At 33.2% G+C, this 13,292-nt stretch overlaps 1 protein-coding gene across 1 annotated transcript in view; it reads right to left on the reverse strand.

The window, feature by feature from the left end:
• The window catches only part of LOC137927369 (uncharacterized), a 43,382-nt gene extending 33,656 nt beyond the window's left edge, over nucleotides 1-9,726 (reverse strand). Inside the window, exon 1 of the mRNA XM_068771163.1 lies at nucleotides 9,624-9,726. Coding sequence (XP_068627264.1) covers nucleotides 9,624-9,626 — 3 coding nt within the window. The 5' untranslated portion in view covers nucleotides 9,627-9,726. The remainder of the gene's footprint in view (nucleotides 1-9,623) is intronic.
• Between the last annotated feature and the right edge of the window lie 3,566 nt (nucleotides 9,727-13,292).

Genomic DNA, 13,292 nt, shown 5'->3' on the forward strand with positions numbered 1-13,292 from the left:
ATCTCTGTTGGCAGATTACATAGTGCGCAGAACAGATGGCAGTTGGGACATTAGGGTTCTATATGACCGCCATGCGAAGCTTAGAATGTTGACCCAAAAGATGGAACTTCTTTATTTTGTCGTTTTAATTCTTACTTATATAATTTAATAGCATAGTCTTAAAGTAAAAATATATACAAAGAGTAATAAGCAAACAGAGACAATACGTTTACACCTTCTCTGTGTCGTAGCTACTCTGTACGTGTATTAAGTTCCCGCGCTTTTTGCGGCGTTCGTCGAGAACAATGGCGCCGGAGCTTCTGCTTTAGCTTGTGAACTTGTCATCCGCTGACGAAACGACGGGAAATGGAATATTAGTGTCGCAATTTGACCATCTTCAGGGTCTAAATGACCGGAACGTTTTATTTCATAATCATGACTGTATTTAAATTGTGAAATTTGAATTTTAAAATTCGTAAGAAATTTTGGTATATTTAGATATACAATGGGTATAAAACGTAACTTTATTTTATTTATTAACGTAACTTTTTTTATTTTTAATTTGATTTCTTTAGAGAACCTAATCGTTTCAGCTGATACACGTCCTCTCCAAGACATTGGCCTTCCGTAAAGATCTCCTTCCCCCTACTTCCCCCGACCTTGAGCTATGTTGGTCCATTTAGTGGAGGACCCACCCACACTGCGTCTACCGGCTCGTGGTCGCTGCCACTTCAGACGTAGCTCGTCCGAACTGGCAGTTCCTAGAGTTACGTCGGTGACCTTGGTTCTTTTACGGAGCCCCCCATTTCTGATTCATTGCCCTCTGGGTGACCTTGAGCCTTATCACGAAGCCTATCATGAGTGACAACGTTTTAATCCGTACATCATCACGCAACACACATTGGTCAAACACCTTCGTTCGGAAATTGAACACATAGCCTTTGTCAAAATAATACAGGTGATTTGTATAAAAGCTTTTTATATCTTACATCTTAAAAATTAAATGATTTATTAATGAAAAGAATATAAATAACGCTAAAATAACTGCATATTAAAAATTAATTATCATTTATTATCTGTAGACTTTGTATAGCCAGATGTTACTGGCATGTAGCATTTAAAAAAAATTAATGAAATATATTTAATAGTTTCATCACCTATATGATGATTGGAAATATGTGTAAATGTATTTAAACTTTTTGCATACAGATATTAATTAATCATCCTGAATATTGAATAATATAACATCTCATAAATAAATATGCCTCACCCAAAGATGTCTATGGGGGGATATGACATGATCGCCACAATTGGCAAGCGATTTGGCGATTGCAGTGAGGTATTGGTACGCAGGGGATGCTGCTGCACATCCTCGTGGAACTATAATATATAACTATTTATGAGCAGTGGCAATAATATATAATTAATATGTAAAGTGTGAATTTATGTAAGTTTGTTTAGGTCAAGCTATCACTGCATAGAGGAAAGGAGTATCTCGGCCATCATGCAAGACGAAGGGTAGAGAGAATGCTTCCTCAGCTACTGCAGGAAGGTGGTGATAAATGCTATAGGTAAAAATAAAACAGTGATAGATTCAAATAGACTTGAATATGAATAAAAAAGTAAAGCAAACACTATAATATAGAAATAAAATAAATAGAGTAATACCAAAAATAGTGCATAAACAGTATGTATATGATAATTATAATGAAAATATGTGTTAAATGTATGAACAATAAATGTAATGTTGTAAAATAGTAAGGAAACCTAGAATGTAGTGGTTGACGATGGATGTATGGCTAATGGAATGAAAGAGAAAGACTGGGAAAATTGTAGAACGAAAGAAACAGTACGACAGATAATATGATACATGAAAGAGAAGAATGATAAAATTAAAGATATGAATAAATTATTAGAAATAAAAAGTCCCTGTCCCACACGAGATAGGGGAACGAGAGGTCCCCAACAGCAGGGACCATGTAAACTAAAAAGGAATAAATACATTTAAAAAACTTTAAATTAAACGGTTTTTTGATACCCATATTGTGGTGGTTGTGGAAAAATATGTACCCAGTCCGCCATATTGGAACGGCGTCCATCTTGAATTTTAAATTTTGACATAATCATCGTGTTTTACTAGTGTAGCCCTTTCATTTGATACCCATATTGAGGGGGTTAAGGAAAAATACGTAATCCGCCATTTTGTATCGGCTGCCATCTTAGATTTATAATGTTATTGATTTTATTATATTGTATTGTCATCTTAATTAAATGTGTGTACCAAATTTCAGATCAATCTGTCAACGGGAAGGTGCTTAAAATTCAATTTCTAATTTTGATCCAAATAAATTCCGTACGGGTCGAACTAAATAAAACCGTTTAAAAAAGCTATCACTGAAGTTGAACTTGTAGTATATGACACCACAAGAGAAATGTGTTAATGAACGACATTGATTTTTTGTTTCGCGCTATATTATAATTGTTGTATATCACGCGATTTCACGTGTTCAATAGAAAAGTGTTTCGGTGAGAGCGAAGTAAAAGTTTTGTATCTATTATTACATATAAATTTATACATACTTACAAATAATAATTAATTTTAATATGTAGTAATGCGAATTAAAAACGCTATTTCTTATTATATTATCAATACCTTATTTATTATTTATAGAACCATTGATTTTTATACAGGATGCACTATACATTGACAGTAAATGATCTATAAATTCATATACGCTTTCACATTTATACCTAATCAACCTGTATAAGCCACAAATATATATATATATATATATATATATATATATATATATATATATATATATATATATATATATATATATATATGTGTGTGTGTACATAGTTATGTATGTATTAATATGTATATATTGTATATACACCCTAAACTGCCTTCATGTATCTTATCTACATACAAAGGTTGTATGGTAGATATAGCCTCGATAAGACCGCCTCTTGTATGTCTATAAAAATTGTTTCTTTTTTTTATTTATTATCTGTGGTGTACAATAAAGTGTAAATAAAATGTATTACAAAAATTAAAAGCCACATATTAAAAAAATAATTGAGATATGATTTCAAAGAGTGGATTAATCTTCACGTTTCTCTCTTGTTCACTTCCATTCACTTCTATTCACTTCTATGTATTTCCTTTATACTTCCATATTTCCTCTACATTTCCACAAACAACTAAACAGTGCAGCTGTTGAAATTCTTTAACAATTAACACAGCAACTTGCTTTTCAACTTTCACTAGATTTACATAAATCATATTTACAAATGACTTGATTTACATTTGTAATTAGATACAGTGTGGATGTCTCTGAGTGTTGACCCTGTTTATATCATTGACAGGATGTTAAGGCTTTAAAGGACATTAAATGTCCTTAACCTACTAATTTGAGTAGAAAGTTATGTACGAATTAAAATAAAAGAGAGTTATTTGCATAATCTATAAGAGATAGTCATAGAATTTGGTTTATATGCATATTATTAATGAAAATACACCAGGTGGCGCAAAAGTAATGTCATAATGTAAACCTACCATAATTTTTATAAATGGAATTATATAAAACTATATATATATAGATATATTCCATCGCAAATTGATAATTAGTTACATATATGTATATATATCATATATTATTAAATCACAGAGTCATATGGGTCAAAACTCGCGGATTCGATTCCCGAGAAATAATGTATCAATTATATAGGATTTAATTGCTCATAAGTTACATATTAACAGTAGCGCCCTATGCGTATCATAATACAACACAGCGATCGCCAAATCGCCTACCAAGTGTGGCGATTATGGTACATATACCATAGATATCTTTGGGGGAGTCCTATGCATTGTTGCTATTTTGTACTGCCTGAATTTTAACATATTTTAGAGCGATCTCTTTGTACAGACAAATATTTTACATATATAATATATCAGTCTTTAAATATAGCTTGTATGTGAAACATATGTACCGACTTTCGAAAACCCATTAAGATATACTAGATTTAAACCGGTTTGCGTTGATCTTGAATCTAGTGCAGTTGACTGTCACAAACGTGTTACTTGTTACGTATATATTTTATATTTGATTGGTTAAAAATAATAATATTTTAACTACTTTCATTATCAGTTCAGCGGTAGGATATTCACTATTTAACATAGGCTCCTCCCATAAATTTAAAGTAACACTATTTGTAAATATACAACTGTTTTATCATATTATCTCTAAAAGCCTACTAGATGGCGCTATTTAATGGAATCAGGCGTTACCTCGCGGAAGTCCATCCTAAGTAAGAAAAGAACCAATATTTAGCCACTTCCGCACATGCAGTGGTAGTCGTGCAATGAAATCAGAGACTCTGTGTTTGGCACTAATCGGTGTAACATAACTCCTGAAGATGCCCCGTGGAGGGGTGAAACACGTGTTGAGTGATTTGACGGTGGCAGTTGTGTAATTCGCATTGTTTGCCGCATACGCATTTATCAGCGGGCTGGCGGGCGGTGCACTTTGTTGCACGACTACCACTGCATGTGCGGAAGTGGCTAAATATTGGTCCTTTTCTTACTTAGATGGCGCTAGTCGGTAAGCATGTACTTGGTGCTGTTTTACCGACATGCTCTCTTTAAAACCACTGTAATATAAGAACAAAATGTATCTCTGACAATAAAAGAATGATTTATATGTTTTCGATCTTGGCATATATATCACTCTTTTATATCTTTAACTCATTCAGCTCAGTGAGGGTCGGAGAGAGAATGAGACAGCTGACACTAAACATATATCCTTTATATCTTCTGCTCTTTTAGCTCAGACTAACTCGGTAAGGCGGAATAGAACGTGTGAAATATTCCTATTCAGCATTTCTTGTCTTTGTCATAAAGCACAACAAAGCTAAACGAAAAAATCCATAGTTTACATTTTTAATACAAACATGTAATAGCTATCCGTGTCTCTTTTACATGTAAATTCCTGTATAAGCCCATCTCTATCTAACTCTGAGCCGCAACTCGTTACAAGTACAAAGACATAGATATACAATTGTAACTCGCGCGCTGGAGAGTGATTATATCTTTTGCAAAGATATATATCTTTCTTGTCACTGTATGCGTGTAATATGTGCTTAAAATAAATAATTATATATATCAACAATTGTGTCTCTGTCTTCCTGGACCTTGAAAAGAAGCCCAACATCATCTGCAACCATGACTCTCTGTAACCAATTTCTAATTTGTTGATTATACTATATACTATATCCCCGAAGTTCCCAAGAGTTTGGTTATAATAATAGGTACAGAATACCGACCCAGGAGTCATATTTACACTAGGTATTTCCTTCTCTTTGACATCAGTACTCTTTAAGACGAGTGCCCCGGAAAACTCTACTTCACTCTACATGTGATAGAGTTGCAAGGCTCCATCATTTCTTGTACAAGAACGCTCTAACGATTCAATCATTGCTAAAGACACCAGATAAGTTGGTTAAGAAAAGGACCACTTCCGCACATGCAGTGGTAGTCGTGCAACAAAGTGCACCGCCCGCCAGCCCGCTGATAAATGCGTATATATGCGTAATGGTAACGCCTTATTCCATTAAATATTTAAGATCAGCATGCCCAGCTGAACAGGTGTGTTTATACATCGAATTAAAATTACGCATTTATCAGAGAAGAAATGTCTTCGGTATATAATATATAATATATATGTTTATAACAAAGTTCAAGGTAAAATAAGTATATTAGTTTATATGAATATTGGCTTCAAAGTGAGGTTCCTTCTCCCAGCTGTATGCCATGATAGTTATATATATATACATATATATATATATATATATATATGTATGTATATATATGACACGCTGTCCAAGTGCTACGGTCAGTTAAATGCTGTAAGGTTTTAAATCCTCGAGGAGATGGATAAGTTGAACAGTGGCATTTAAATATTCTCACAAAGGTTCATGTGGTCACGTCTTTTGGTTTCCAATCGGGAATAGTGTCTTAGTGAGATAAAAACAACCAGACATCGAAGCTATAGCAGGATGCCTGAACCTGGACTCCACTATCACCAACACTGCTGCGAGGATGAGATTTGGAAACGTTGCTCCTTGTCTAGATCCTCAGTTGAAAACCTCATGAAGATCTGGAAATACCAGAATAACTAGAAACCTAAAGGTTCGACTCATGAGGGACCTGGTCTCCCGATCTATTTGACCTGGACGCAGAGGATTCTGCCTGAACATTGACCAACGTTTCGATCCTCAAACCCATCATAAAAGAGAGATTACCATCGACTGTGAAAATATGAATCCTTGGGTTGTTTGGACTCAATGGAACGTGCCCTGGTGTAGGGCACAGTGGAAGGTGATAGATATCAACTGTATCTAATAAGTCAGTAAATAAATGCTCCAACTCTGAACACAGAGCTACATGTAGACGTATATTGAGACCAGCGGTGGGCATCAGAACACGCCCACGTTCACTCTAATAAGATTGAAAAACTGACATGAAGTTTTTAAGTTTAACACCCCTGGTATATTTCATTCACGAACTACGAAAGGTAATGCCATTAATATTAATACAATGTAAATGAATTATTGATAATAAAATTTATGAAATAATTAATCTACAATTGTATTTAGGATAATATAAGTGAAAATAATCAAAGTCGGTATTTTATACCAGGGGTTGGCAACCTTTTAAATCAACGATTCAAATTTAAATTTTAAATTTGTCCAACCGCACATAATGTAACACTTATTAATAATCTACAAAACTTTATTTGTAATAAACATTAGAATAAATAAAATAAAGTTATTACATACGTATTTAATAAATTCGTATTGTTTGAAAAAGTTCATATGTAAATAAATCGTCAAAAACACATTGTTTTGGTTTAGTATGTACTGAAATTTATATATAAACTCAATTTTCAAAAAGCATAGACTTGTTTAAGTCGCAAGTCACCTGCGGGCCGCGTGTTTTTCATCCCTGGCTTATACCATTACAATCATTTATAATATGGACAGAAATACACAGAGGACTTCAATGTCATTCTTTTTTCTATAAAATTATTATCTAATATATAAAATTCTCGTGTCACGGTGTTCGAACTTGAACTCCTCCGAAACGGCTTGACCGATTTTTACCAAATTTTACATGCGTATTCAGTATGTCTGAGAATCGGCTACTATCTATTTTTCATACCCCTAAGTGATGAGGGTGGTCCACCCCTAAATTTATTTTTTATTTTTTTAGACATTTTTTTTAGTTTTAATTTTATTATGATACAGCATACAAAAATACATACAACCCTAAATTTTCACCCCTCTACGATCAACCCTTATTTTTTATTTGTTAATTAAAAACCTTTTTTTTTTGCAAAGCAACGTTTGCGGGATCAGCTAGTATTCTATCATTTTTTTATATACGCAAGTGGTCAAATAAGTGTGTAAATTGTGGGAGGAGAATACGCAGTTAAATACAAGACGATCATCGATTTAAAAATTACAATGATTACTACACCAATACCTCGCTTTGCGTCGTTTCGTTTTGCGTTTTTTTTCGAAGTTGCTTCGCTGCTTAATAAGTACTAATTTTCACTGCGCGTCGTTAGATTTTCGAGGTTGCGTTGTTTTGGATTCGAGTCTTTAAAATTTTTTTAAATATTTTTTTCTATAAGATGGCAACACTTTTGTTTCTAATTGCGCCATGCCATCAAAACCCAGGGATTCGTTTTCTAACTATAAATCAACGCAATTTGAATACAGTTTTATTTTCACTTTGTTTTGCTAATTTTAAAAGTTTAGTTTCAATTACGTAGTGTGTTGTGCTTTTTTTTAAAGAGAATAATAAATATATATAAATTTTTACTTGTTATTTCTGGTTACAAAAAAAGTTAATATTATTCCAGTTTATTTATTTTCAGTGTAATAATATTTATATTGTTTAAATGTTTACTTTGTTCAATTTTCTTTTTAAAAAGTAGTATTTTCGTGACCCTGGAACCTACCTTCGATCTTTACATGGTTTGCTATAGAAAATCTTAATTCACTTTGCGGCGTTTCAATTTGCGTCGTGTTTTTTTGGAACGTAACCACGACGCAAAGTGAGGTATTGGTGTACCTTCATTAATGCACGGGTGTTTTAAATGAAAATCATTCCTGATGAGGAAGAAGTTTTCCTTGTGATGAATATATCGAAAACCATTTAATTTCCTAAATCGTATTAATTGCTTATTTAAAATGCGCTCCTATATAATATCTCTAACTGATGTCATTAAACAACACAACAACAAACTATTGGTGTATATTAAATATATAAGTAAGTTTGTCATATCATTATTAAGTCCACAGCTGGGCATAGATCTCGTTAATAGATTTTAAATAGAACCGGAACTGAATCTAATGTTTTTATAATTTTTTTTGATGACATAAATGTAAACAGATAATAGATCGCAGGTTCGAATCCGGGATATATTATATAATCAGTTTGTGCATTAATTATATAGGATTGCCAGTGTTCAGGAGTTTCCATATGGGCACCAGCGTCCTCTGGGTATGGTACGCTACCACAATACACCTGCCACACGTACAATACCACACTGCACCTGCCAAGTGTGGCGATTATGGTATATCTTGCCATATATATATATAGATACTAGCTGATCCCGCAAACAAAATTAAAGTTTTTAATTAACAAATGTAAGATAAGGGTTGATCGTAGAGGGGTGAAAATTTAGGTTTATATGTATTTTTGTATGCTGTATCATAATAAAATAAAAACCAAAAAAATTGTCTAAAAAATTAAAAATAAAATTTAAGGGTTGGACCACCCTTACAACTTAGGGGTATGGAAAATATATAGTAGCCGATTCTCAGACCTACTGAATACGCATATAAAATTTGGTAAAAATCGGTCAAGCCGTTTCGGAGGAGTTCAAGTTCGAACACCGTGACACGAGAATTTTATATATTAGATATAAAACGAATAATTAAAATGACCATCATGGTTAAAACCACTTCAAGATATAAATCTTCCTCATAAATCGCCATAAGTGGTAATGGATTATTAATTTTATGATCATAATTAATTTTCATGTAATTTATTTATAATTACGTTTTTTTATTTAAAATTAGAAGAATATAATGAAAATTTTTAATCTATGCCTTAAATTTTATGCCAAAAAATAAAAAATATATATTTTTTGGTTATATCAAAATATAATACGAGGTACGTAATTATTAATACAATTTAATAAAATTAAAGAAAATCATTATTTAATGTTATATTTATAATTACGTTTTTTTATTTTAAATTGGAAGAACATAATGAAAATTTTTAATCTATACCAGAAATTTTATGCCATAAATTTAAAAAATATATATATTTATTTTTGGTTATATCAAAAATATAATACGAGGTGTATAATTATTAATTCGATTTATTAAAATTAAAGAAAATTATTTAATGTAATATTAATATAGCGTTTTTAATTAATTGCAATTGTCAAATTGCGTTTCAATTTATATGTTATTTAATTTTATATATATTTAAATCGTTTTATGTGTAAACACAATTTTTGTATTTAAAACATTTTAATTATTATATTAAAAAGAAAGCTTACCATTTTGTATAATAAAATATTTATCCTAATAACACCCCAGAGACACCGGCACCAAAAAAAAAGTTAATTGAAAAAAAAAAAACACGCGTCACTGTCACTTGACTTCCCGCCCGTTCCCGCCGAAACGCGGGGCTTGTTTTTTTTTTACCGGCGGGCAAAGCTCACGAGAATGCAGCCACGACTGCCAGCTTGAGATTACATCCGAAGAAAGTAGGATACTGTGTGTTGTTTGTGCAAGTTTGTCTTTTATATCACGTATAATCTAAAATATACCTTAACACGTTGTAATATGAATGAATTTCGAGTATACATATGTGTATTTTGTTACACATGTCGATTGTTTATGTGATATATATCTTAAAGTTTGTGCAATAAGGTTTAATATTGTTTGATATATAAATTGAACTTTAGCTTCATTGATAAGTTCACAGCATCTCACGTGTGAAATGAAATTTAAACTTTATGTCAAAGTGTTAGGTTATAAATTAGTTTGTTGAAGTTAGAACAGGACACAGTACCAGCGTTTTCTCTTTTATTTGTGTAAGATGTGTGTCTAGGTGCGGTCGGTGGAATTTATTCCGTTTGCATAAACACGAAAATACGAAAGTGACAAGTCGAGTTTTTATGACGTAAATCAATATTTTGGAGGGAATCTCACAGAGACAATGAGAACATACATCGTGGACACATTTGTCATACAATGAAAGTTGTTGCGTAATATTTAAAAATAAAATTCATATATCCTGTACGAATTCTTTAATGTATTCTCTAATATGGCATTTCATGGTACAGGCCTGCCAAAACCAGTTCTAAATAACCTGCATCCTTCAACTTCCCTGGATCTTTATATCGTGGCTCCACCAAGGGATCTACCCACGCCACTCGAGAACCTTCCGGCCCCAACTGCCACTTAAGACGAACAAGTCTGGAGTGGCAGCTAGGGCCGGAAGAAAGTTGAGGCTACGTCGTTGATGATTCTGTGTATGTCCACATTTTTCATTCGATCTCGCAGCGAAACCTTCCCTACCTATCTCTCTCCATTGCTATCTTGGTGACCGTGATATACACAAATTTTAAATATCGAATCTAATTATCGCCATTAATATTTCAGCCAAATTAACTCAACAGCTGGACATATCTTTAGGTTTCCGACGACTTCCTCATCTGAACTTATGAGTGAACGACAAAAATGTAAAAAATAATATATCACAACATAGTATATCAGACCCGACCCCAGAAAAATTTTAGCTGTATTTACCCGTAAGTGAAAATTGTGTAAAGAAAAAAAAGATTGTAAAAAAAATTATAAAACGCTGTCGTGCCTCGCAGCTGGGATAAGAAAGATCCGTATCAAATAGCGGCAACCCTCTCCCTCTCTCTCTCTCTGCGTTTAGTTAAAGCGAAAGATAAATATTGTAAAAAAAAAACACTAGCGATACAAATTAGAATTAATAAAAAAAAAAGTATACCAGACCCAAAGTGAATACCAAAACACTCCTCCCATACTATCCCCCCTGTAGTACTGACTGTACTTCTTCGCAAAACAACCTATTCTTCTCCGGAACGCGCTACCCCTCGATGTCAGGATGATCAGGAACCGCTGCGCATTCAAAGCGAAGGTTCGACAGCTGTCACTTGACAAGCTGAAGAAACCATCACGAGAATTGTATTTTATTATTTATTATATTTATATACACCAATACCTCGCTTTGCGTCGTTTCGTTATGGGTTTTTCGAAGTTGCGTCGCTGCTTAATTAGTACTAATTTTCACTGCGCGTCGTTAGATTTTCGAGGTTGCGTTGTTTTAGGTTCGAGTCTTCGGTTTTTTTTAAAGATGGCAACACTTTTGTTTCTAGTCGCGCCAGGCCATTTAAAACTCGGGGATTACGTTTCTAATTAAAAATCAACGCAATTTTAACACAGTTTTATTTTCACTTTGTTTTGCTAATTTTGAAGTTCAGTTTTAATTACGTAGTGTGTTGTGCTTTTTTTAAAAGAAAATAATAAATTTATAGCAATTTTTACGTGTTGTTTCTGGTTACAAAAAAGGTATATATTATTCCAATTTATTTATTTGCAGAGTTATATTAATGTTTTTTAAATGTTTACTTTGTTCAATTTTCTTTTTAAAAAGTAGTATTTTCGTGACCCTGGAACCTATCTTTGATCTTTATATGGTTTGCTATAGAAAATCTTAATTCAATTTGCGTCGTGTTTTTTGGAACGTAACCACGACGCAAAGTGAGGTATTGGTGTAAATACTATATGTAGATATTTAAATATATATATTATTGTATATTTATATATAAATATAGTAAGTAGAAGTCATTTATTTTTGTCTTGTATATTATTATCTTGTTTCCCCTACCTTTATTAATGTATTTGTGCATCGCCTAGCAGTTAACTGGTAGAGAATGACTTCGGCATTATGTTCGCAGTTATATATAAAGTGTATAGTGTTAAATAAATAAATAAAGCGCTTCCGAGGCATCTGAATTTGTCACGGTTGTAAATCGCACACAGATATTTAAATGATATTTATCTTTAAGAAAAATGAAATTGATAATGCTAATGTATCTCATATATATTTATTAATTTAAATAAACACATCAACAACAAAACATGACAAGATTTTATATTACTTGTTTAAACAAAGTAATAAGTTAAATATTTTTGCATATTTTGTTTTTGTGATAATTGTTTGCAACCCCTGTCTTGAGTTTAAAAAGTTTTAACTAAATCATTTACACCTATCGCCCCATTTACACAATACTTGTTTTACACGTTTTCGCTTTTACACGGTTTTCCAAATAAGTTTTTTTTTGTTTTAATAACCGATTTTATTACCATCTCTCATAATGTAAATATTTCTGCTACAAACATCGAATCGGTACAAATAACTTCAATTTCGTTTTTTATCTCTCTCTTTTCTTATGTCCTTAATAAGTCTCACTCATTCTTTTTGTCAGTTTGATGGTTTTATTTATTATTTTATTTATGTCAATAACAGGTTGTCAAAGATCTCCCTTCCGCTTTTTTGCTCTTTATTCAATGCTTTATAAAAAGTGTTACAGTGATCGGATTTAGTTCAAATATGCGCCGTTTTGTTCGATAATCTGTTTCCATCTAGACGGCAACTTCATAATACCTCCCTCGTAGAAGCCCCCCTCCTTATTTGCGAAGAACTCGGACAGCCACTTTTCACAAACCTCTTTTGAGTTCAACTTTACACCACCAAGGGCGTTCGCCATGGACAGGAACAGGTGGTAATCACTTGGCGCTATGTCCGGGCTATATGGTGGATGTGATAAAACCTCCCATCCGAGCTCCCGTAGCTTCTGACGAGTCATCAACGAAGTGTGTGGTCTGGCGTTGTCCTGGTGGAACACTACACCCTTCCTGTTGGCCAATTCTGGACGCTTCTGGTCGATCGCCTGCTTCAAGCGGTCCAGTTGTTCGCAGTAGATGGTAGAATTAAGCGTCTGGCCATATGGGAGCAGCTCATAGTGGATGATTCCCTCCCAATCCCACCAAACACACAGCAAAACCTTCCTGGCCGTCAATCCCGGCTTGGCCACTGTTTGGGACGATTCACCGGCCTTCGACCACGACCGTTTTCGCTTGATATTGTCGTATGTGATCCATTTTTCGTCGCCAGTCACCATCCG

This window comes from Battus philenor, unplaced genomic scaffold, assembly GCF_028537555.1.
Source record: "Battus philenor isolate CCGP_79_NKW_IND1 unplaced genomic scaffold, ilBatPhil1.0.hap1 SCAF_30, whole genome shotgun sequence".
Taxonomy (NCBI): Eukaryota; Metazoa; Arthropoda; class Insecta; order Lepidoptera; family Papilionidae; genus Battus; species Battus philenor.